Raw genomic sequence first — 27,514 nt, forward strand, 5'->3', positions numbered from 1 at the left:
AGAACCAAGAGGACTGAATTAAGAAAGACCTGAGAGGATATGTGAATAAATCAAAAACTTAATTTGGTAAAAAACAAACAAACATGTCACTCATGGATAAAAAGTGCTTTTAGATTTGAAGTCTTCCTGTAAAAAGGATTTCATTAATTTTTGAAGTAACTGCTTCACTAGAAAAAAAAACTGTCCTAAAAAGTTGACAAATAATAAACTACAAGATAAAAAATGAAACAGTGACACAGTACAGAGCACGAGACCCCAGATCAGAAATGGTCATACTCTTCATCTTACTTGTGTATTGAGAAAGTGTTGCTACGTCACTTTGTGTACTGTTATCTCCAGCCACTGCTGTGACAGTGAAAGTGTAGTTCACTCCAGGAGTCAGCTCAGTGACATTTACTTTAGTTTCAGTCACAGTCTTATTCATGTTTATTGTTCCATCTGTCCACTCTACTCTATAGAATGACCTTTGACCCTGTGGCTCAGTCCAGTTCAGAAATATAGAGGACGTCCTGGTTTCACTGACAGTAAGATCATTCACTTTTTCAGGTTCTGTGTGTTACAGAGAGGAAGATGCAAAAACACGAAAACTGACATAAATATATTTTAAAATTAGAAAATGACACCATCAAATATGAAGCAAATTTAGTAAAGAACACCTAAGGGACAGCATTTGAAAAACATTGATATCAAATTCATTCAGATGTTGAATTCCTGCATATCTTATGTGTATACAGTAAAATTAACTCTGCAGCTCTCATAGTTTTTCATTTCAGTGACAATGAGATCCCTGACTAATTTAGGCTCTGTGAGTAGAGGGTAATTGCATGAGAAGTCAATTCTATTCAATTTTATCTTCTTTAAATAGAGCCAAATTAGTTAGCTCAAAGCACTTTAGTAAAGACCCTACACTAAAAGAGAGAAAACGGCAACAATCAAACAGCCTCCTTTGTGCACTTGGCGACTGTAGGGAGGTAAAACTCCCTTTTAACAGGAAGAAACCTCCAGCAGAAACAGGCTCAGGTAGTGGCAACCATCTGCCACCTTAAAGGCCTGTGTTACATACAACACTAATAGAGACAGATTGATCATTTTTTAGACTGAATCATTAATTCATTGTAGAATTTATTTGAGCAAAAAATGCATGGGAATTCCTGCACATCCTGTTTGTATACAGTGAAATTAACTCTGCAGCTCCCGTAGTTTGCTCATCACCAGCCACTGCAGTAACTAAATCTGTACTGCATACAGGCAGTTAGTGCACTGATGGTTATTTATGTGTTATTCACACTGTGATTCTCATTTAAATGTCTATCTGTCCACTCTACAAGATAGAAGCAGCTGTTTCCCTCTGCTTCAGTCCACTTCAGTGATACAGAGGACGTTGTGAAAGCAGTAACACTGAGTAATCTGACTACTTCAGGCTCTGTAAGGGAGAAGTCACTACATGGGTAACAATTAAAATATTGGCTCAAGTCTTCTCCGTCTCAAAGTTACAGTAAAAACACACGAGCAGCAACATGCTGACCCTGTAACATTTCATGCAGCTGGAAGTTCAGAGGAAGATCTAAACTAGACGTACAAAAGAAATGCAAACCATTATTGGAGCTGTTACTCAAACACAGAGTGAGCACAACTACAGCTGTTATATGAGGACACATCGGTGAGAGATCCAACCTTCTCACTTCAAAGGGCTTCTTCTTCTACATCTGGATTTCTTCTTCTACTTTCCTTTCAATTTAACTTATCTTATGATGATAGAAGACTCCTTATTTTACCAGATATTCTCAGCAGACAGTCACTAATTCACAGTATGAAAACATGTAAATGCTCGCTTACTTGTGTAGTTGGTGACAGTAGCACTCTGTCCCTCAGTAGAACCATCACCAGCCACTGCAGTGACATTTATTTCATACTGGACACCAGCAGTCAGGTTAGTAATGATCTTAAACGTGTCACTGACATTTACAGAGAAGTTCGTCCACTGTACTTTATAGAAGAAGCTGTTTCCCACTGGTTTAGTCCAGCTCACAAAAATTGACGATGTTGTGACGTTAACAACAGAGAGACTCGTGACTACTTCAGGCTCTATGAGTGGAGAGTACATGAGGAGGAACAAGAAAACAAAAGAACTGCTGAGCCAAGAACAATAAGCAGTGACTGCAACAGGTAAGAACCAAGAGGACTGAATTAAGAAAGACCTGAGAGGATATGTGAATAAATCAAAAACTTAATTTGGTAAAAAACAAACAAACATGTCACTCATGGATAAAAAGTGCTTTTAGATTTGAAGTCTTCCTGTAAAAAGGATTTCATTAATTTTTGAAGTAACTGCTTCACTAGAAAAAAAAACTGTCCTAAAAAGCTGACAAATAATAAACTACAAGATAAAAAATGAAACAGTGACACAGTACAGAGCACGAGACCCCAGATCAGAAATGGTCATACTCTTCATCTTACTTGTGTATTGAGAAAGTGTTGCTACGTCACTTTGTGTACTGTTATCTCCAGCCACTGCTGTGACAGTGAAAGTGTAGTTCACTCCAGGAGTCAGCTCAGTGACATTTACTTTAGTTTCAGTCACAGTCTTATTCATGTTTATTGTTCCATCTGTCCACTCTACTCTATAGAATGACCTTTGACCCTGTGGCTCAGTCCAGTTCAGAAATATAGAGGACGTCCTGATTTCACTGACAGTAAGATCATTCACTTTCTCGGGTTCTGTGTGTTACAGAGAGGAAGATGCAAAAATAACAACACTAAGATTACTATAATTTTAACTTTAGAAAATGACACCATCAAATATGCTGCAAATTTAGTAAAGAACACCTAAGGGACAGCATTTGAAAAACACTGATTACAAATTGATTCAGAAGTTGAATTCCTGCACATCCTGTTTGTATACAGTGAAATTAACTCTGCAGCTCCTGTAGTTTGCTCATCACCAGCCACTGCAGAAACTCTAAATCTGTACTGCATACAGGCAGTTAGTGCACTGATGGTTATTTATGTGTTATTCACACTGTGATTCTCATTTAAATGTCTATCTGTCCACTCTACAAGATAGAAGCAGCTGTTTCCCTCTGCTTCAGTCCACTTCAGTGATACAGAGGACGTTGTGAAAGCAGTAACACTGAGTAATCTGACTACTTCAGGCTCTGTAAGGGAGAAGTCACTACATGGGTAACAATTAAAATATTGGCTCAAGTCTTCTCTGTCTCAAAGTTACAGTAAAAACACACGAGCAGCAACATGCTGACCCTGTAACATTTCATGCAGCTGGAAGTTCAGAGGAAGATCTAAACTAGACGTACAAAAGAAATGCAAACCATTATTGGAGCTGTTACTCAAACACAGAGTGAGCACAACTACAGCTGTTATATGAGGACACATCGGTGAGAGATCCAACCTTCTCACTTCAAAGGGCTTCTTCTTCTACATCTGGATTTCTTCTTCTACTTTCCTTTCAATTTAACTTATCTTATGATGATAGAAGACTCCTTATTTTACCAGATATCCTCAGCAGACAGTCACTAATTCACAGTATGAAAACATGTAAATGCTCGCTTACTTGTGTAGTTGGTGACAGTAGCACTCTGTCCTTCAGTATAATTATCATCACCAGCCACTGCAGTGACATTTATTTCATACTGGACACCAGCAGTCAGGTTAATAATATTATAAAATGTCTCATTGACATTTACAGAGAAGTTTGTCCACTGTACTTTATAGAAGAAGCTGTTTCCCACTGGTTTAGTCCAGCTCACAAAAATTGACGATGTTGTGACGTTAACAGCAGAGAGACTCATGACTACTTCAGACTCTATGAGTGGAGAGTACATGAGGAGGAACAAGAAAACAAAAGAACTGCTGAGCCAAGAACAATAAGCAGTGACTGCAACAGGTAAGAACCAAGAGGACTGAATTAAGAAAGACCTGAGAGGATATGTGAATAAATCAAAAACTTAATTTGGTAAAAAACAAACAAACTTGTCACTCATGGATAAAAAGTGCTTTTAGATTTGAAGTCTTTCAAGTCACAATAATTTCTATAATTTTTGAAGTAACTGCTTCACTAGAAAAAAAAAACTGTCCTAAAAAGTTGACAAATAATAAACTACAAGATAAAAAATGAAACAGTGACACAGTACAGAGCACGAGACCCCAGATCAGAAATGGTCATACTCTTCATCTTACTTGTGTATTGAGAAAGTGTTGCTACGTCACTTTGTGTACTGTTATCTCCAGCCACTGCTGTGACAGTGAAAGTGTAGTTCACTCCAGGAGTCAGCTCAGTGACATTTACTTTAGTTTCAGTCACAGTCTTATTCATGTTTATTGTTCCATCTGTCCACTCTACTCTATAGAATGACCTTTGACCCTGTGGCTCAGTCCAGTTCAGAAATATAGAGGACGTCCTGGTTTCACTGACAGTAAGATCATTCACTTTTTCAGGTTCTGTGTGTTACAGAGAGGAAGATGCAAAAACACGAAAACTGACATAAATATATTTTAAAATTAGAAAATGACACCATCAAATATGAAGCAAATTTAGTAAAGAACACCTAAGGGACAGCATTTGAAAAACATTGATATCAAATTCATTCAGATGTTGAATTCCTGCATATCTTATGTGTATACAGTAAAATTAACTCTGCAGCTCTCATAGTTTTTCATTTCAGTGACAATGAGATCCCTGACTAATTTAGGCTCTGTGAGTAGAGGGTAATTGCATGAGAAGTCAATTCTATTCAATTTTATCTTCTTTAAATAGAGCCAAATTAGTTAGCTCAAAGCACTTTAGTAAAGACCCTACACTAAAAGAGAGAAAACGGCAACAATCAAACAGCCTCCTTTGTGCACTTGGCGACTGTAGGGAGGTAAAACTCCCTTTTAACAGGAAGAAACCTCCAGCAGAAACAGGCTCAGGTAGTGGCAACCATCTGCCACCTTAAAGGCCTGTGTTACATACAACACTAATAGAGACAGATTGATCATTTTTTAGACTGAATCATTAATTCATTGTAGAATTTATTTGAGCAAAAAATGCATGGGAATTCCTGCACATCCTGTTTGTATACAGTGAAATTAACTCTGCAGCTCCTGTAGTTTGCTCATCACCAGCCACTGCAGTAACTCTAAATCTGTACTGCATACAGGCAGTTAGTGCACTGATGGTTATTTATGTGATATTCACACTGTGATTCTCATTTAAATGTCTATCTGTCCACTCTACAAGATAGAAGCAGCTGTTTCCCTCTGCTTCAGTCCACTTCAGTGATACAGAGGACGTTGTGAAAGCAGTAACACTGAGTAATCTGACTACTTCAGGCTCTGTAAGGGAGAAGTCACTACATGGGTAACAATTAAAATATTGGCTCAAGTCTTCTCCGTCTCAAAGTTACAGTAAAAACACACGAGCAGCAACATGCTGACCCTGTAACATTTCATGCAGCTGGAAGTTCAGAGGAAGATCTAAACTAGACGTACAAAAGAAATGCAAACCATTATTGGAGCTGTTACTCAAACACAGAGTGAGCACAACTACAGCTGTTATATGAGGACACATCGGTGAGAGATCCAACCTTCTCACTTCAAAGGGCTTCTTCTTCTACATCTGGATTTCTTCTTCTACTTTCCTTTCAATTTAACTTATCTTATGATGATAGAAGACTCCTTATTTTACCAGATATTCTCAGCAGACAGTCACTAATTCACAGTATGAAAACATGTAAATGCTCGCTTACTTGTGTAGTTGGTGACAGTAGCACTCTGTCCTTCAGTATAATTATCATCACCAGCCACTGCAGTGACATTTATTTCATACTGGACACCAGCAGTCAGGTTAATAATATTATAAAATGTCTCATTGACATTTACAGAGAAGTTTGTCCACTGTACTTTATAGAAGAAGCTGTTTCCCACTGGTTTAGTCCAGCTCACAAAAATTGACGATGTTGTGACGTTAACAACAGAGAGACTCATGACTACTTCAGACTCTATGAGTGGAGAGTACATGAGGAGGAACAAGAAAACAAAAGAACTGCTGAGCCAAGAAAAATAAGCAGTGACTGCAACAGGTAAGAACCAAGAGAACTGAATTAAGAAAGACCTGAGAGGATATGTGAATAAATCATAAAATGCTTTTTAACAAAAAACCCATGTCACACATGAATAAAAAGTGTTTTTAGATTTGAAGTCTTTCAAGTCACAATAATTTCTATAATTTTTGAAGTAACTGCTTCACTAGAAAAAAAACTATCCTAAAAAGTTGACAAATAATAAACTACAAGATAAAATGAAACAGTGACACAGTACAGAGCACGAGACCCCAGATCAGAAATGGTCATACTCTTCATCTTACTTGTGTATTGAGAAAGTGTTGCTACGTCACTTTGTGTACTGTTATCTCCAGCCACTGCTGTGACAGTGAAAGTGTAGTTCACTCCAGGAGTCAGCTCAGTGACATTTACTTTAGTTTCAGTCACAGTCTTATTCATGTTTATTGTTCCATCTGTCCACTCTACTCTATAGAATGACCTTTGACCCTGTGGCTCAGTCCAGTTCAGAAATATAGAGGACGTCCTGATTTCACTGACAGTAAGATCATTCACTTTTTCAGGTTCTGTGTGTTACAGAGAGGAAGATGCAAAAATAACAACACTAAGATTACTATAATTTTAACTTTAGAAAATGACACCATCAAATATGCTGCAAATTTAGTAAAGAACACCTAAGGGACAGCATTTGAAAAACACTGATTACAAATTGATTCAGAAGTTGAATTCCTGCACATCCTGTTTGTATACAGTGAAATTAACTCTGCAGCTCCTGTAGTTTGCTCATCACCAGCCACTGCAGAAACTCTAAATCTGTACTGCATACAGGCAGTTAGTGCACTGATGGTTATTTATGTGATATTCACACTGTGATTCTCATTTAAATGTCTATCTGTCCACTCTACAAGATAGAAGCAGCTGTTTCCCTCTGCTTCAGTCCACTTCAGTGATACAGAGGACGTTGTGAAAGCAGTAACACTGAGTAATCTGACTACTTCAGGCTCTGTAAGGGAGAAGTCACTACATGGGTAACAATTAAAATATCAGCTCAAGTCTTCTCCGTCTCAAAGTTACAGTAAAAACACACGAGCAGCAACATGCTGACCCTGTAACATTTCATGCAGCTGGAAGTTCAGAGGAAGATCTAAACTAGACGTACAAAAGAAATGCAAACCATTATTGGAGCTGTTACTCAAACACAGAGCGAGCACAACTACAGCTGTTATATGAGGACACATCGGTGAGAGATCCAACCTTCTCACTTCAAAGGGCTTCTTCTTCTACATCTGGATTTCTTCTTCTACTTTCCTTTCAATTTAACTTATCTTATGATGATAGAAGACTCCTTATTTTACCAGATATTCTCAGCAGACAGTCACTAATTCACAGTATGAAAACATGTAAATGCTCGCTTACTTGTGTAGTTGGTGACAGTAGCACTCTGTCCTTCAGTATAATTATCATCACCAGCCACTGCAGTGACATTTATTTCATACTGGACACCAGCAGTCAGGTTAATAATATTATAAAATGTCTCATTGACATTTACAGAGAAGTTTGTCCACTGTACTTTATAGAAGAAGCTGTTTCCCACTGGTTTAGTCCAGCTCACAAAAATTGACGATGTTGTGACGTTAACAGCAGAGAGACTCATGACTACTTCAGACTCTATGAGTGGAGAGTACATGAGGAGGAACAAGAAAACAAAAGAACTGCTGAGCCAAGAACAATAAGCAGTGACTGCAACAGGTAAGAACCAAGAGGACTGAATTAAGAAAGACCTGAGAGGATATGTGAATAAATCAAAAACTTAATTTGGTAAAAAACAAACAAACTTGTCACTCATGGATAAAAAGTGCTTTTAGATTTGAAGTCTTTCAAGTCACAATAATTTCTATAATTTTTGAAGTAACTGCTTCACTAGAAAAAAAAAACTGTCCTAAAAAGTTGACAAATAATAAACTACAAGATAAAAAATGAAACAGTGACACAGTACAGAGCACGAGACCCCAGATCAGAAATGGTCATACTCTTCATCTTACTTGTGTATTGAGAAAGTGTTGCTACGTCACTTTGTGTACTGTTATCTCCAGCCACTGCTGTGACAGTGAAAGTGTAGTTCACTCCAGGAGTCAGCTCAGTGACATTTACTTTAGTTTCAGTCACAGTCTTATTCATGTTTATTGTTCCATCTGTCCACTCTACTCTATAGAATGACCTTTGACCCTGTGGCTCAGTCCAGTTCAGAAATATAGAGGACGTCCTGGTTTCACTGACAGTAAGATCATTCACTTTTTCAGGTTCTGTGTGTTACAGAGAGGAAGATGCAAAAACACGAAAACTGACATAAATATATTTTAAAATTAGAAAATGACACCATCAAATATGAAGCAAATTTAGTAAAGAACACCTAAGGGACAGCATTTGAAAAACATTGATATCAAATTCATTCAGATGTTGAATTCCTGCATATCTTATGTGTATACAGTAAAATTAACTCTGCAGCTCTCATAGTTTTTCATTTCAGTGACAATGAGATCCCTGACTAATTTAGGCTCTGTGAGTAGAGGGTAATTGCATGAGAAGTCAATTCTATTCAATTTTATCTTCTTTAAATAGAGCCAAATTAGTTAGCTCAAAGCACTTTAGTAAAGACCCTACACTAAAAGAGAGAAAACGGCAACAATCAAACAGCCTCCTTTGTGCACTTGGCGACTGTAGGGAGGTAAAACTCCCTTTTAACAGGAAGAAACCTCCAGCAGAAACAGGCTCAGGTAGTGGCAACCATCTGCCACCTTAAAGGCCTGTGTTACATACAACACTAATAGAGACAGATTGATCATTTTTTAGACTGAATCATTAATTCATTGTAGAATTTATTTGAGCAAAAAATGCATGGGAATTCCTGCACATCCTGTTTGTATACAGTGAAATTAACTCTGCAGCTCCCGTAGTTTGCTCATCACCAGCCACTGCAGTAACTCTAAATCTGTACTGCATACAGGCAGTTAGTGCACTGATGGTTATTTATGTGATATTCACACTGTGATTCTCATTTAAATGTCTATCTGTCCACTCTACAAGATAGAAGCAGCTGTTTCCCTCTGCTTCAGTCCACTTCAGTGATACAGAGGACGTTGTGAAAGCAGTAACACTGAGTAATCTGACTACTTCAGGCTCTGTAAGGGAGAAGTCACTACATGGGTAACAATTAAAATATTGGCTCAAGTCTTCTCCGTCTCAAAGTTACAGTAAAAACACACGAGCAGCAACATGCTGACCCTGTAACATTTCATGCAGCTGGAAGTTCAGAGGAAGATCTAAACTAGACGTACAAAAGAAATGCAAACCATTATTGGAGCTGTTACTCAAACACAGAGTGAGCACAACTACAGCTGTTATATGAGGACACATCGGTGAGAGATCCAACCTTCTCACTTCAAAGGGCTTCTTCTTCTACATCTGGATTTCTTCTTCTACTTTCCTTTCAATTTAACTTATCTTATGATGATAGAAGACTCCTTATTTTACCAGATATTCTCAGCAGACAGTCACTAATTCACAGTATGAAAACATGTAAATGCTCGCTTACTTGTGTAGTTGGTGACAGTAGCACTCTGTCCTTCAGTATAATTATCATCACCAGCCACTGCAGTGACATTTATTTCATACTGGACACCAGCAGTCAGGTTAATAATATTATAAAATGTCTCATTGACATTTACAGAGAAGTTTGTCCACTGTACTTTATAGAAGAAGCTGTTTCCCACTGGTTTAGTCCAGCTCACAAAAATTGACGATGTTGTGACGTTAACAACAGAGAGACTCATGACTACTTCAGACTCTATGAGTGGAGAGTACATGAGGAGGAACAAGAAAACAAAAGAACTGCTGAGCCAAGAAAAATAAGCAGTGACTGCAACAGGTAAGAACCAAGAGGACTGAATTAAGAAAGACCTGAGAGGATATGTGAATAAATCATAAAATGCTTTTTAACAAAAAACCCATGTCACACATGAATAAAAAGTGTTTTTAGATTTGAAGTCTTTCAAGTCACAATAATTTCTATAATTTTTGAAGTAACTGCTTCACTAGAAAAAAAACTATCCTAAAAAGTTGACAAATAATAAACTACAAGATAAAATGAAACAGTGACACAGTACAGAGCACGAGACCCCAGATCAGAAATGGTCATACTCTTCATCTTACTTGTGTATTGAGAAAGTGTTGCTACGTCACTTTGTGTACTGTTATCTCCAGCCACTGCTGTGACAGTGAAAGTGTAGTTCACTCCAGGAGTCAGCTCAGTGACATTTACTTTAGTTTCAGTCACAGTCTTATTCATGTTTATTGTTCCATCTGTCCACTCTACTCTATAGAAAGACCTTTGACCCTGTGGCTCAGTCCAGTTCAGAAATATAGAGGACGTCCTGGTTTCACTGACAGTAAGATCATTCACTTTTTCAGGTTCTGTGTGTTACAGAGAGGAAGATGCAAAAACACGAAAACTGACATAAATATATTTTAAAATTAGAAAATGACACCATCAAATATGAAGCAAATTTAGTAAAGAACACCTAAGGGACAGCATTTGAAAAACATTGATATCAAATTCATTCAGATGTTGAATTCCTGCATATCTTATGTGTATACAGTAAAATTAACTCTGCAGCTCTCATAGTTTTTCGTTTCAGTGACAATGAGATCCCTGACTAATTTAGGCTCTGTGAGTAGAGGGTAATTGCATGAGAAGTCAATTCTATTCAATTTTATTTTCTTTAAATAGAGCCAAATTAGTTAGCTCAAAGCACTTTAGTAAAGACCCTACACTAAAAGAGAGAAAACGGCAACAATCAAACAGCCTCCTTTGTGCACTTGGCGACTGTAGGGAGGTAAAACTCCCTTTTAACAGGAAGAAACCTCCAGCAGAAACAGGCTCAGGTAGTGGCAACCATCTGCCACCTTAAAGGCCTGTGTTACATACAACACTAATAGAGACAGATTGATCATTTTTTAGACTGAATCATTAATTCATTGTAGAATTTATTTGAGCAAAAAATGCATGGGAATTCCTGCACATCCTGTTTGTATACAGTGAAATTAACTCTGCAGCTCCCGTAGTTTGCTCATCACCAGCCACTGCAGTAACTCTAAATCTGTACTGCATACAGGCAGTTAGTGCACTGATGGTTATTTATGTGTTATTCACACTGTGATTCTCATTTAAATGTCTATCTGTCCACTCTACAAGATAGAAGCAGCTGTTTCCCTCTGCTTCAGTCCACTTCAGTGATACAGAGGACGTTGTGAAAGCAGTAACACTGAGTAATCTGACTACTTCAGGCTCTGTAAGGGAGAAGTCTCTACATGGGTAACAATTAAAATATCAGCTCAAGTCTTCTCCGTCTCAAAGTTACAGTAAAAACACACGAGCAGCAACATGCTGACCCTGTAACATTTCATGCAGCTGGAAGTTCAGAGGAAGATCTAAACTAGACGTACAAAAGAAATGCAAACCATTATTGGAGCTGTTACTCAAACACAGAGCGAGCACAACTACAGCTGTTATATGAGGACACATCGGTGAGAGATCCAACCTTCTCACTTCAAAGGGCTTCTTCTTCTACATCTGGATTTCTTCTTCTACTTTCCTTTCAATTTAACTTATCTTATGATGATAGAAGACTCCTTATTTTACCAGATATTCTCAGCAGACAGTCACTAATTCACAGTATGAAAACATGTAAATGCTCGCTTACTTGTGTAGTTGGTGACAGTAGCACTCTGTCCTTCAGTATGATTATCATCTGCCACTGCAGTGACATTTATTTCATACTGGACACCAGCAGTCAGGTTAGTAATGATCTTAAACGTGTCACTGACAGTTACAGGGGCACTTGTTCCTCCATCTGTCCACTGTACTTTATAGAAGGAGCTGTTTCCCACTGGTTTAGTCCAGCTCACAAACATAGAGGATGTTGTGATATCAGTGACTGTTAAACTGACCGTTTCTGGCTCTGTGAATTAGAGATACGCCAACAGGAAAAGAATCAGTTCATCATATCCTCATTCTTGGCTATAAAACAATATTAACATCACTGTCATCCAACTCACAGAATCATTAGTTTATATATTTAAGAAAAATAAAATGACTTACTTGTTGCGATGTTTGACACATTGTAGGAGCCTGAACAGTTTAAGACAATGTGATAGACAGCTCCAGGAGTCAGACCAGTTATTAAACCTTTTTCAGACATATTACTGCCAACTGTTAAGCTGCAGTTTGAGTCAAGTTGAAAGGTGACATCTGCTGTTGTTGTGGTGGTTGTTATATTTAAGGTTCCTGTTGCACAATTCGCTAAAAAGAAGAACAAGAAAACCAAGACATTCAAGACAACAGTGAGAAATTCACAAAACTTCAGTTTTGAGCTATAAAAAAGTCAAAATATTAAACAGAGAGCACATGAATAAATGAGGAACCAGTACTTACAGATATTTTGTGCTTGGGAGCTCTGCAGAGATTAACACAGAAAAAAAACAAGGTAAATCATTTTTACACCAGCAGAGGTCAGCATTTAGTTTTGAACAGATTTAAAGCATCAAAACCAACCAGCTGTTCGATGTCACAGGTCACTGCTGAAATTCAAAGCTGGATGTGTATGCAGGATTTTTTTGTTCCTTCTGCGTGAAAGGAGAGTGAACCTGCTATCAGGTCAAACCAGCCAAAACATGATTTGACCTGATGGCAGCGTCAAGCTGTTTCTCGACCAGAATTCCTTGCAAATCACACTCATGTGGGGAATTATTTCATCTGTACATTTTCCTACACATAATGTGTAAGTGTTCAGGAACCAGAAATTAAATTAGAAACCTCAAAATGTTTACACACAGATCTGTTTAGGTATCACATTTTCTATTTTGATGGTTAAAAAAAAAACACACAAAAGCTCAGTAGCGTGTGATAAAGTTTCACTGTAACAGCTGAAAAGAACACGATTTTGTGCTAGTTAGTACAAACAAGGAAGTAGACTCCGCTAATAAAAACCATCTCTAATCCTTCAACAGCCTTGAAGGTACGAAGAAATGTGGGGAACTGCTGTTCTGAATATTGTTCTTCCTCCTCCTTGGATTTCATGATGATATCTGATTCCTCGGGGATAAAGTAAAGCTGCTCACAGCATATATAAATACAACATGCACGTCAGCTTTGTATTTCATCTGTATCCTGGTATCGAGCCAAATACCAAGCTTTGATTCCACATTACTTATTAGCCAAAATTTAAATAGCTCACAGTTACTTGCTGATATGTTACCTTTCAAACTGTTTCCCACTCAGTTAAATATTAAACTCATGGCATCATAGCTCAAACCTGCATCATTGTCTCCCTCACAAGGCTCACAGATATGGCCAATTATTAACTTCTAATAATGGCGGAACAGACCTTAAAGCACAATGTTTTAGTGTTCAGTTTAGCAAGTTTTTCAGTCAACTAGTGACAATTTTGGAAGCCATAATGCAATGAAATGATATTGTTCTAACCTAGTTATGAACTACACTAGTAAACTTACTAATTTAAACATTCAGATGCTGAAAGCAGAGGAAATATGTTTTTTTTTTCAGTTAAAGAGGCTTTAGATTTGTTTTTTGTTTGACGTCTGTTTATATGGTTTGATTTGTGAATATATTGTTCTTGACTGCACAATGAACCTATTTGCTTTTAGGTTTTTCTTCACTATGTGAATATTTACCCTGCAAAAAAATCATAACAGTTTCTTTCTGTTTTCACCGATCGTGACCCTTTTTTACATTCAGTCCAATAATGAGCACAGCTGTCTCATGATCTTTGGTTCTTGGTCACTTGAACAACTTAAAATGCTGACTGACTCCAAACTTGATTATTTGAGAATGAAGTGGCCTGATAAAACACACAGGAGAAAATTGAAACTACTCATTTCCAAGTTCCAGATACTCAGTAAAATGCTGGCAAAATGCTACATGTTTTACAGAACAATTTAAAACCAGACAGACTTAACCAGAGAGACTTTATTAATCCCAGAGGGAATCTTCACGAAGATAAACACGTTCTAAAGACATATAACCTGATCACAGGTCTTTCTTTAAACTACAAGCTTTGTTCAGCCGATCATACACACATTTATACAAGCACTTTTCTAAACCATTCACGCACAAACTCACACCCCGATAGATGCATTAGAGGCAACTCAGGCTCAGAATAAGGTTCTTTCATAATTGTAAACGACAGTCATGGTCGCTGCAAATCATTTCAGCAAGTATTTTATTGCATCTGCCACAGAATTATGAGGTGAATCTTTGTGGTTTTATGATATGATAGTAAAGGTTTGTTGAAATATTTACTAACTGTAGCCACAAGTCACATGTAAAAGTACATTTATAGTAGCAAAGTGGGTAACTAAAAAAATGATTAGATCACAAACAAAGTGAGAGGCAAATGACAGTTTAGCGTTTGACTGTCTGTCTCTTCAACATACAACGATATTTCTTTACTACCTATCATCTAAATTAGAAATGCATCTGTGTGAGTATTTCCTTATTTATTCAAAAAAGCAGTTGTGCCATAAAACTGATAAACATCCTTGTAAATGTTTATCATATAACACAAGATAAATATTTAGGTTTTATTTTAGAAAAGACATCACATTAAAAAGATGGGTTAACGTACACAAATTCAGTGACTGTTACAACATTAAAACCAATCAAATCCCTTTATTTTTAAAATTCCAAATCCCTTTGTGATACCATGACATTTTCATCCTTGTGGTATTCTTGGTAAATAAAATATTTTAAGTTTGGAGAACTCACTTCTCTAATATTGTACAGTGGGTTGCAAAACTATTTGCCCCCCTTGAACTTTTCCACATTTTGTCACATTACAGCCACAAACATGAATCAATTTTATTGGAATTCCACGTGAAAGACCAATACAAAGTGGTGCACACGTGAGAAGTGGAACAAAAATCATACATGATTCCAAACATTTTTTTTTACAAATAAATAACTGCAAAGTGGGGTGTGCGTAATTATTCAGCCCCCTTTGGTCTGAGTGCAGTCAGTTGCCCATAGACATTGCCTGATGAGTGCTAATGACTAAATAGAGTGCACCTGTGTGTAATCTAATGTCAGTACAAATACAGCTGCTCTGTGACGGCCTCGGAGGTTGTCTAAGAGAATATTGGGAGCAACAACAACATGAAGTCCAAAGAACACACCACACAGGTCAGGGATAAAGTTACTGAGAAATTTAAAGCAGGCTTAGGCCTCAAAAAGATTTCCCAAGCCTTGAACATCCCACGGAGCACTGTTCAAGCGATCATTCAGAAATGGAAGGAGTATGGCACAACTGTAAACCTACCAAGACAAGGCCGTCCTCCTAAACTCACAGGCTGAACAAGGAGAGCGCTGATCAGAAATGCAGCCAAGAGGCCCATGGTGACTCTGGACGAGCTGCAGAGATCTACAGCTCAGGTGGGGGAATCTGTCCATAGGACAACTATTAGTCGTGCACTGCACAACGTTGGTCTTTATGGAAGAGTGGCAAGACGAAAGCCATTGTTAACAGAAAACCATATGAAGTCCCGTTTGCAGTTTGCCACAAGCCATGTGGGGGACACAGCAAACATGTGAAGAAGGTGCTCTGGTCAGATGAGACCAAAATGGAACTTTTTAGCCAAAATACAAAACGTTATGTGTGGCCGCTGTTTTGCAAAGAAGAAAGGGCAAGGATTTCAGTCTGTAGATGTGCAAAGCTGGTAGAGACAGACCCTAAAAGACTGGCAGCTGGAATTGCAGCAAAAGGTGGTTCTACAAAGTATTGACTCAGGGGGCTGAATAATTACACACACCCCACTTTGCAGTGATTTATTTATAAAAAGTTTTTGGAATCATGTATGATTTTCGTTCCACTTCTCACGTGTGCACCACTTTGTGTTGGTCTTTCACGTGGAATTCCAATAAAATTGATTCATGTTTGTGGCTGTAATGTGACAAAATATGGAAAAGTTCAGGGGGGCCGAATACTTTTGCAAGCCACTGTAAACAATGTGTTAGTTGCAAATTTTTCTGAATATTGCACCTTCTGAAAAACTTTATTCAGCTTTGGTGACAACAAACCACCAGATCTGTTGAGACTAATTTGCAGCGTTTGCAAAATTATTAATATTTTAAACATTTTCTGTCTTGACTATGTCCATCAGACTCAGTCAGTCCTTAGTGTCAAAAGTTGTATTTTACATTCTCATAAATTGCTAGTTAAGTGCACATTTTTATTTTATTAGCCACGACTTAATATATATATACTTCTCTCTTTCTTAAATTTGTAAATATTGAATCATAGTATGCTAATAATGGGTCTAACAATTGAAAATCATCAGACTAGGAATCTTAAAAAAATCCATCCCAGTTTTCAAAGTCGCCCCATTCACCTGCCGATACACATGAGCAACCCACCCATTACTGTTTCCTTTTCTATTCACAGTGACCCTGCCCTTTTTCAGTCCTCTTTGCTAGTGTTCTTGTTTCTGAAGAACAAAGGTTTCGCACACTGACGTCAAAGTTAAAGGTTTCAAAAGCCTCACGATCAGATGGAGGGTGTTAACGTATTATTAAAGCTACTTTTGGCTGCTCCCTTATTCACAAAGGGTCGCCACATGTGGATGTTTGATTTTTACGCCAGATGGCCTTCTGGCGCACCCTAAAAAGGATTTGTGTCTCCCCCCAGGATCTAATATATAAACATTCAGTAAAGCCTGACTTGTCTGATGGTCTTTTATTTAGTTTTTTTTTTTTTTTTTTACAATGCTCAGTAAACAATATTTTAAAGCTGCAACTATTTTCTTTTTGACCTAAACCCAAAGACTAACTACCCAACCAACCACTACACTAGGTCATGTAGTGTGAAATGAAAACTCAAGTAAGCTGGGTGGATTTTGCACTTTAACAGGAAGAACAGAGTGTATGAGGAAGTATATATATGTGCATGACTACACTTCTGCTGTTTCTGCCTAACAGGACAAACACTCTGAGAGAGTGTTAATGTTTTAAGCATCTCTAATTTAGTGACATTTTTCCACCACAGGTAGTTTGTTAGTAATAGAAAAGCATTCCACACCATGCTAATGTTGGGGTTGGGTTTGGACAACCTGTTTAGATAAACTCTTTAGATAAACAGTGATCTTGTGCCAACACTGAGAGTCTTTTAACTTTGTATCTTTCTGTACAATTGCCATGACTTTAAGTTTATACTGAAATGTTTCTTTTTCAGCCATACTACATGTTAGGACGCCATGAAGAATCTCTAAAGTCTGCATTCTCTGGATGTACTTCATAATGCCACTGGGGGTCACCAAAGTTACACATTAACAGATCACCTTAAAAATGATCTTAGAACAAATTTGAGTTTAAATGGCTTTATGAATTAGATTTAGATAAGATTATTTGAATTTGGCATGTTACCATGGTGCTGTTGAGGGGTGGGGATTACTGACTAAATGTCCCACTTGGAGCTCATGTTAAAAACCAAGTTTTTAATGTTAGTAACCCAAAAAAGTTCACTTTTAAAAAAAGACATGGAAGAGAAGGAAGAGGCCCTTAAGAAAATGGAACACGTAGAGTTTTATAATAGTGGGTGAAAGCCCTTCAGCTGTTTTAGATGGACACCAGAGATGCTACAAATAGGACTTTGTGGTAATACAAAAATTAAGAAGTACTTTTGAATAGGCGGTTTGTACTTTAAAATATGTTTTCAATGCCCTGGTACAGTAAGTAAATGTAGTAAACACATGTTAAACTGTGTTAAGTAAAACGAAAAACTGAACTTCTTCCAGCATCAGAAGAATATGGTAAAGGTCACATACCATTGTGTAAGAGCTGCATCTTAATACTATGACAATCTCACGTTTTCATGCAAAGCTGACCTCGGGGGATGTGACTTTTCTAAGCTATGACTCCCTGGAGTTGTATTTCCCTTGGCCCTCTTCCTAAGAATCACTTATTTTCTCTTGAGTAAATAAACAAAGCATCATCTTAAGCAATTATGCCTTGACACTGACTCAGAGAGCAAAAATAACCAAAGCTCCAAGTCCCGTTTGGGAAATAGTGCCCAAGAAATGGTTCATTTTCCTTTTGAATCCACAGCGACTCCACCCATCTCAGGTTTGTTTTTCATTGTTGGTATTATTTGTGGCTCTTCTATGTGAAAAGTGTTAGAGAACTGTTGTGCAGAAACAGTAAATTTGCTGTTTAAGTCTTTTATCCTACTCATATTACATTTGATGGGCGTTTTTAAACAACTCCAGTGCGACGACAGACTGCTGTTTGAAACAATCTTCAGTTTCTTCTTGTAGTTCTCCATGTGGCAATGACCCTTTCACCATGTACACTATCTAGGCCCTTTGACTGGGCCGTTCTGCAGGAGGAGGAGGAAATGGCTGTACTGACCACTGTGTAAACATTACATCACCCCTAAACACGCCCTACCACGTTCTGATTCCTTATGATTCCTTGTACCTCCTGATAATGTCCGAGTTCCTTCCTGCATAATAAGAAATGACCTCTAAAGCTGTTTGTTCAAGAATCAGCCTTTAACACTATACGCTCATAATACTTCACTACTTTACATAATACTGCACAATACTTTGTTTCTACTTCTCAAATTACACAAACTATTAAAAATGGGTCTTGTGCCCTTGCTGACCTGCTGAGTGGAGAAAGTAGATTCCTCTCCAGCTGTAAATTCTGCAAAATCACGTTATCTGACTCTAACGATTATGTGTGCAGGTCTGTGTGTGTTGAAGATTAGTATTAGGTGTTTCGATTGACAAGGAACAAATTAAATATTGATAGTTTCCTCTGATTTTGCTCCTTCTCTGTTTGACCTTTTCCACTCTTGTGTTTTATCAGTTTTTTTAGAAAGTGATCCTTCACTTTATTCTTTCTTTTAAAATTCTTTTTTCTTTATTTGATATCTCCTGTCCTTAACTGTATTATTATTTATCACAGGCAGGGGTATGCTAACTTCTTGGTACTTAACACGTGCTCTGATTATGTAGTCCTAACAGTATGTGTGAGTTAAGACTTACTATAGAGCAAGTAAGCCAAGCAATGCTTGCCCTATTATATTAAAAATTGGACACAAATTAAAACCTACCTTAAACTGATCTCTTTCTGAATTCTGTCCTATAAAAGACGTCCAATCGCATGATTACAGCCAGTCAATAAATTACTTTGACCTGTTGACCACAATTGGCAATAATAAATATATTGTGGTCATTTCATATAATTCTGTGAGATCAGATTTTTTCTTTATCCCAGAGTGTAAAATAATATGTGGGTAATACTTGAATCTTCTTCTTATGTGACTGAACTTGACCTGTAGCTCCCAATACCTTGGTTTGTTGTGTCTGGTAAGGTGAGACAAAGTGCATCCATTTACCATTGTTATTGATTAATAGGTTTGAGTGTGATCTGGTATTTCCTTTTATAGCACCTCTTAACCTGAACCTGAGTAGAGGTCTGATTATCCAGAGTAATTTAAAACCTCTGTGTGTATATAGTGTGTTAGTGGATTGTGATATTAGCAGTTTTTTTGTGATACAAACATTAAAGTACAGCATGACGTGGACAAGTTTTGTTCAAGCTGCTATTTTTCTCTAGCAATAAGTTGGCAGACTGTTCTCTATTTAAAAGGTCATTGCCTGCATATGAGTGACCTGCTCATTGTTTCTGTTCTAATGTAACTTCCTGAGCCCACCCAGAGATGCCTGATAAGACATTTAGACCATATTAAGGGAGGTCAGGCATTTGGCTTTACTTCATACCTACAGCCTGTTTAGTCATGCAAAGGTCTAGAGCCAATAAATCAAAACTTCACCGTGTCTACTTAAAGCGCTGCTGTTGCCAAAACATCACTTACTTGTGTCGACTAATAGCTTTGTCAAAAGTCAAAGTCAGCTTTATTGTCAGTGCCCATATGTACAGTCATACACAGGAATTTGACATTGCAATGCTGCCATGGCCCTCAGTGTACACTAAAACAATATAAAGATTAAAAAGTTAAAAAATTAAGTCATATATTAAACTTTTATTTTTTCATCCTTGGGATACATATTTTGCAATCACCATAAAAATAATTCAGATTATCACCATACATACGAGTGACTAATTTTGCCTGCTAACCCTGAACGTTTGCTGTTAATTCAGCAAAGCTGTAAGTTCACCAACATCCAAAGCACAACATACCTTTAGTGATCAACACTGCTCTTCTTTAAGACTGCGAGATACTTCATTTAAACCTATATAAAACCACAAGTTAAACGTTTATAATAAAGATCATGATCCATCAAATTTCGTTGATATAAATGACGAACAAATGTAACACTCTATAGCTCATGTCAGGGGAACTGATAACCACACTACTTGCCTAATAATATAAAGTGAGATATCATATCATGTGTGAACTGGGCCCACAACATAGCTCAACAAGTAACAACATCTGATGCACTGCTTATTCTATTCTTTTCCTACATAACTATGATCCTTTCAGACAATATAGGACGATGAATCATAAAATAATGCTGAATGCTGCGTCTAAAATTAGCTGCTGTCTTTTGCTATCAGTGGTGTTTGTCTCCAGGTACCAGCCTCCCACACCGCCGTTTAGCAGCTCCTATCAGAAGCCACATCAGAATATATGGAAATGAGTTACGTAGCATTTACGGTCCCCAGCACTGTGCTGCCCTCTGCCAAGTGTGGAGCTGCCAGCTGCAGATACCCATCTGAGCACAATGCTCTTACCGTTAAGAGCTTCCTCGTAATGCAACAGTGCATGAATGCATACATACCCACACCCACAAAATGCTGGGCACAGAGGGCCAGTGCGTTACACTCATCACACCAGTGTGTGTGAGCAGTTTGATATTTGAAATGTGTGAAAGTGAAACATTGGGTGTAAAGCAACACTTTCTGCGGTTTATTTTATTAGCAAAAGTCTCCTTTTGTGGTCAGCAGTTATCACTTAACAAGCCTTTTTAACCTGTTTAATGGGCAAACCAGTCTATGCACGTTTTTATACCAATCTTACCAACAGTAGTTGAGTAACTGACTGACTTATTGAACTCTTTAGAGAATTGTTACCGAAATAGAATATTTAGTTATGTGAGATTATAAATGCTATACATTTTACCACCCATGATGCTGATGAACAGCCTTAACTGACTGACGTAGGCAGCTGTATAGTATTTTGATTTTAATCACTTTTCTGGAAAGACATTATGATGCAAAAATTAAACAACAGCAAAATAATCATATTTTTGTCCTCCGACAGCCTTGTTTAGTTATAACTTGCTCAAATGCCAATGATAAAAAGATAGTTATCTGCTGACAATAAGGCCTTTCAGGCTCGGAGAGGAGCCTGTGTCTCATTTACATGGACGGGGAACTGTGACTCTTTGTAATTCAAATTGTACAAGCTGCACTTCGACTCGCAGTGCTGGCTGAATGCAGAAGGTCTGGGGATGTCAATTTGAAACTGGACAGTCTTGATGCAGATGAAGGGGCCTGGGAGTGGGTGGAGGGTGCACCATTCTACAAAGGAGGGTTTGATTTGTGACTTTTGCACTTTAGACCAGTAATGGGACTCAAAACACTGGAAGGCTTTCTAATTTGTATAAAGCCAGCAGGATGCATCAGGAGAAAGAAACTTATCAGACGTCATTGAGATACCGCGCGTCATCAAACGTCACCCACATTTCAGGCATAAGGCTTGCAGCTTGCCGGAAAGACAGCGCTCCTCACGCAATGTCCACAACCACAGATGAGCCAGTTCTTTTAGAGTGTTAAAAAACATCACATTTCCTTGTTCCAAGACATTTCTAACTAATAGTAATGCCACAATTCTCTGGTAAGCAAGCCAAGAAAGAGAGTGAGAGACGCAGATGCAGGACATGGGGAGGACAAAGAAATGATGCACACAACCATATACACATGCAAAGTATTATACTTTTCCTGGTTCATTAATGGATGTGTGCCAGACTATGACCTCAGATGCAGTCTATATGGAGCACACCACCTAAACCTATTTTGAATCTCTTTTACTTCCATTATTTCTGTTATAGTTATAAATTAAATTAATAACAAATGATTGCATATTATATATTTTAAGCCCCTCCCCCAAAAAAATGTAGGCCCATACAATGACATTACAATAAAGTTTGTTAACAAACATACAGCCCGCTTTTACCGAGGCTACCCATAGATATTTCAGCATTAGTGGGTTCAGATACCTCATATGGTTCAATCAGTAGTTAAACCAAAACTGACACTAGACATAGCTACGGTGGACATATTAAGTTCCACTAATGGAAAATATCTGTATGCAAAAAAAGTTACAGGGAAGCACAATATTTCCCCTTTTCTACTTTGCCTTTCCATTCTCTCTTTAGAGGGATTATGTGTCTGAATTTACATTTTTTTACTGTGACTTTTTAAAATAAATTTTTTTAAACTTTTTAAATTAATGTTTGTGTAATCTAAGTAACTAATATTAACTTTTGCCCAGCGCTGCCAGACATGATCATCATTACCACACATTTAATGGAAATGTCATGTAGTTCATGTAACTGCTGATGGAGACGAGGATGGAGAGAGATGGAGTCTAGTATTTGATTGTGTGGTTATAGTTGTCTAATGTATGTAAACATACTAGCCTCAGTTACATAATCTTAAGAGCCACTACTCAAGTATGTGCATACATACTTTACATTCCCGATATGTAAACATAAACACAGAGACACGGTACAAATGTAAGTGATGAAAGCTTGTTTTCCCTTTTAACAATAAATAGATAATAAATAAGGTTAGCAAATAATTAAAGTAACTGTCAGCATGTGAGTGGGTGTTGCAATTGTGCAAACAGGTATGTCTGTAGGCTGTAAGCTTTTTGTATGTTTGTTTCTTTTATTGTTCATGTAATCACACCTTTTTAAAGGTGTCATACGCAGCATAGGGTTTGACCACACCTTGTGACTTTCAGACCTTTCTTTGCCCATAAACAAGGCCCAACAGTCATAGCTTAGAAAAGTCACATCCCCCGAGGCCTCTGACAGATGAAGGCCCACTTCATCTGTCAGAGGATTCTTAAAATGTTTGTGAACACGGCCCCAAGTTTATACCGCTGTTTCATCAAAAGACCAGGGGCTATATTTGCAATCCTCCAAGCAAAAAAGTTTCTATGAAAGTTAAAGTTAGGACTAAATGTTGGTACAGATAAAAGATATTCTAAAAGCATTTATAAGAGTAGATACTTAAATAGTAGATACTGTCAAAGTCCTTTTATATCGAGGGCCTCATGCAGCTTACTTTGATGTCTAGCGCACCGGACACGTGAAACTCCCCTTTCTATCTGATGGTTAATTACACATTAAATCCTTGAGATATCTTAGGATATTAAATACCTACAATTTCAAAATTTCATCTCATGTGTTATATTGCTGGGGTGAATGAAAGACATCTGTGTTTGGGTTTAAAATGTAAGAAATTAAAGAAATTTTTTTGTTGTTAAAATACAGCTAAAAATCCACATTTTTAACCCTCCTTCACATTTTTCAAAGTCATCCACTGGGCCTGATTGGAGTCCTTGCTAGGCCGATTTTGTCCTCTGACCCTTATGCTTCATATGTTCCAGTCAAGTTTAAAAAAAAAAATACACAGAATGGTTAAAATTGTAATATCTATATTTGGATGTTGTAGTAAAATGTAAGAAAACTGTTCTAATGGAAGTTGCCAGCAGATGAAGAGAGTCAGACAGAGATTTCGATAAGAAGCTTTTATGTCTTTTTTACATATCTGTGTTGTGGTCATGTATACTGTATAGACTTGCCATAAGAACCACAAGTATATCTCATTAAAATGAAAAAACGAGGGTTGATATTTTAAGTCATGCAAGGATTTTTTTAAAAGACTAACTCTTGTGAATTTTTCAATTAATAATAAAAAATATATAATTATTAATTTTTTTATTAAACCAACTGGGGAATTTTCCAGCATCACACCTAAGCTAGAAATTACTTTCTCTTAGATTTCTTTGTTCTGTGGAGTGAGGAGCACTCTTAGTTTAGCCCCGGAGGAATCAAACGAAACATGTTTTGAGCGAAATGAGAAGATTTTCGTGTCTCTTATCTTTGGAAAGAATTCCAAATTGAGGCGTAGTATTCACAAATATTAAGTTAAACAAGTTTCTGGCCTCAAGAAACTGACAACAAATTTCTAAACTGATGCCCATAGTTAAAGCCTTATGTAAAGTCTGCCGTTCTCTTTAGTCTACAGAAAACAACTGTACTCGTGTCAGGGTTTTATTTGCATGTGTAGCGTGCAGCCAGTGTTCATCGCTGCTCAACCTGCACAGAAGCTGACTTAGTTAACAGGTCTCTGTACCTTTACTTCCCCAATGGAAATAAGAGATATCATGTGATGTGCTAACAGAACATTTGTGTATTTCAACAGGACACTTCAACAAGCTGCATTTAATTATTAACAGGGGGAAATATTAAGCAGTGGTCATTTCTCATAACTGAATACAAAAACAGGATGATGATGAGGTTTTAATCAGAACATCTATGTTAAAGTTAAGCCATCGTGGCTCAAGAGTTGGCCGTTCGCCTTGTAATCGGAAGGTTGCCGGTTCGAGCTCCGGCTCGGACAGTCTCGGTCGTGGTGTCCTTGGGCAAGACACTTCACCTACCGCCTACTGGTGATGGCCAGTGGGGCCGATGCCACAATATGGCAGCCTCGCTTCGTTCAGTCTGCTTGCAGTGTGCAGGGCAGCTGTGGCTACAACTGTAGCTTGCCTCCACCAGTGTGTGAATGTGAGAGTGAATGAATAGTGGCATTGTAAAGCGCTTTGAGGGCTTCGAAAAGCGCTGTATAAATGCAATCCATTATTATTATTAAGGTGTTGCCAATATATTGAGTATCTAAAAAATAAGTAAATAAAAGATACTGCTGACTGCTGATGGGAAAAGTGAAAACAGTTGCTATCTCTGGTGTGAAACTCATAATCTATCCACCCATGCTTTTCTATCCACCTCCTCTTTCAGAAGCACAAAACCATCATGTCACTTCTGCTGATCTGTCCAGTAAATGAAAGGGGGTGTGTGTGTGTGTGTGTGTGTGTGTGTGTGTGTTTATTTTATTTTCTATTACTTGCTTAGTTACTTACAGAATGGGCTTACAGCTCCACCCTTCAAAAACAAAACAAAAAAAAAACAATGTGCAAAGGAACAATTTCCGCAGTTTATCAATCTAAATGTGCATCGGCAACAATGTCACAGATAAGCATTTAAAATCATCCTCCTTCTCAGTATAAAACTTTGCTCTGTTGTCGTTTGATCGGTGCTGACACAGCTCCACATTAATCATTGGTTCCATGTTACTTTACACTGAAGAACGGTGAGGATCACATACGGAAAGAAGCGAGCCGGGGTGGCAGAGGTATCAGATCAGGTCCTTTGAAGTGTATTAATAGAGTCAGCATCACGGCACCATGGAATAAATATTTGCATAAAGAACGTGCCTTTTCATCAAGCACTGATATTAAACTTGGAATATGCAGCACAGCTGTTCAATTGTCTTCTGATTCTAAACAAAAAAGTAGTTAAGCCACTTATCACTTATTAGAGATGAACAAGTAACTGGGCAAGTCCCTGGGTCTGTGAAGTGAAGGGGACACTGAGCTGCACCACATTCCTTTCCTGACCCCTTTGTGTTGGCCACACACATCCTCGCATGCCATTCTCAAACTCTCTCATCTTTTCTCCCCCTCTCTCTGGGCAGACTGATCAGTGGGACACGGGACAGGTGGATCTGTGGTAGCTGGATGCCACAGTCTATCCGTTAGTTCAGCCTCTTTTCAGAGGAATGTATTTCAGGGGATTTCAGACTACAGGTCAGGTCACTTGAACAAACAGTTTACCAACAAAGAGAGTGAGTCATTTAGTCTACTTTGGCAATGCATTTTAATATTGCGTCACTGTTAAAACTCTCTAGCTCAAGTCCGACATATTAATTACCCATCGTTATAATTTTTTATGCAGTTGAAACTTTCAAAGGACCAAGTTTTATTGTACTATTACATCTTTGTTGGTATCAGCACAAAATTAATGTGTTATAACAGCAGAAATGTTTTCCATAAACTTTCCCTTTAAGCGTGAGGTACACTCCACCGATTGCTGACTTAGGGGACGTACCTGCGCAACAGGTGCAGGAACCACGAACTCATGAAAACCGTGCGCATCACCGAAACAGAGCGCAGTGCAATAGTTGGAAAAGTGCAGTAGTGTCGTGTTTAATTTCGCTCATATTGTAAAAAGGATTAAGTTTTTCTTACCTTGAGGAAGGCGCTGAAGACCAGAAGAGTCCACAGAGGGACGCTGAAGCGCATTGAGAGCTTCATGATGCCGCACACTGGGAGAACGGATTCTAGTGCTTTTTCTACCCGCTGCACACTTTCATGTCCAAACTTCCCTTTCGCTTGCAAAAAAAACAACAGAAAACAAACAACGACTGGACTTTCTTCTAACACCTGAGTCAAACCGTTGCTACATCAGGAGAGTTTAAAGTGAGAGAATGAAACTTTTTCCTCTGAATTCACGGGGAGGAGCAGCGGCCAGAGGCGCGTCATTCAGAGTAGTCCGCCTCTCTTCAGTTTTTCCTCACTTCAGCTCGAACTACTTCCTCATCAACTAAAAGTCTGCCTTCCCTCTTTCCTCTAAGAAATCCAACATTCTTCCCATAACTTTGCCAAGCAGGTCGAAGGAATGCAGTGTCCCGTTTCTAACACGACGGAAATCCCATTTTCCAAAGCCAATGTTACTGGGAAACATCCCTAATATCACTGGCCTGGTTTCTCCTCTCTAAAGCAGTTCAGTCATTTCACAACAAAACAGAGTATTAGGCCAAAGATAAGGGGGACTACAGTGAGAGGGATATTTCATGCCTGAAGACTCGAGACAAAAGAACAGCTTAGTTTAAAGAACTAAAAAAACAAATAAACCTGCAATTTCAAAACCCGTTTATAATTTAATATATTCACTCATGGCTTGACCTTGTCTTGTTGTTTTAGTCATCTTTGGCCACAAAAGTGACTTTATTTGAATGAGCGTTGAGTCCTAACTCATTAGCTAACACCACTAATGCAGTCTAAGGATGTGCATTTAGCCTGCGGATAGCTGTTAAGGAACATAGAGATGTGAGAAATTTCCATTACTAATACTGAAAAAGACATGGTCAACAGTTCAGTTATTTATAGTCTATACAGATAAAGTCTAAAGTATCTAACTAGTGGGTCCCACCCACATACTGAGACACACAGTTGTAATGACACAAAATTGAAGAGCTCCGGAAGAAAGCTGGAAAATGTCAATTGGTT

General features: G+C 38.0%; 2 protein-coding genes across 2 annotated transcripts in view; both read right to left on the bottom strand.

The window, feature by feature from the left end:
- Nucleotides 1-26,712, bottom strand: part of LOC308384936 (receptor-type tyrosine-protein phosphatase eta-like) — a 48,507-nt gene extending 21,795 nt beyond the window's left edge. Inside the window, exons 1-6 of the mRNA XM_080863612.1 lie at nt 26,474-26,712; nt 12,547-12,568; nt 12,214-12,414; nt 11,816-12,073; nt 2,458-2,718; nt 1,808-2,085 (exon numbers count right to left, since the gene is read on the bottom strand). Coding sequence (XP_080719738.1) covers nt 1,808-2,085; nt 2,458-2,718; nt 11,816-12,073; nt 12,214-12,414; nt 12,547-12,568; nt 26,474-26,539 — 1,086 coding nt within the window. The 5' untranslated portion in view covers nt 26,540-26,712. The remainder of the gene's footprint in view (nt 1-1,807; nt 2,086-2,457; nt 2,719-11,815; nt 12,074-12,213; nt 12,415-12,546; nt 12,569-26,473) is intronic.
- On the bottom strand, nt 4,891-8,234 carry LOC308392239 (receptor-type tyrosine-protein phosphatase eta-like; the record flags this gene model as incomplete). Its single annotated transcript, XM_080875202.1, has 4 exons — nt 4,891-4,973; nt 5,745-5,996; nt 6,362-6,622; nt 8,099-8,234. 4 exons carry the CDS (start codon nt 8,232-8,234, stop codon nt 4,891-4,893), a joined length of 732 nt encoding a protein of 243 aa, XP_080731328.1.
- Nucleotides 26,713-27,514: the final 802 nt, after the last annotated feature.

The sequence above is a fragment of the Rhamphochromis sp. 'chilingali' genome (assembly GCF_963969265.1).
Source record: "Rhamphochromis sp. 'chilingali' genome assembly, chromosome: 2".
Classification (NCBI taxonomy): domain Eukaryota; kingdom Metazoa; phylum Chordata; class Actinopteri; order Cichliformes; family Cichlidae; genus Rhamphochromis; species Rhamphochromis sp. 'chilingali'.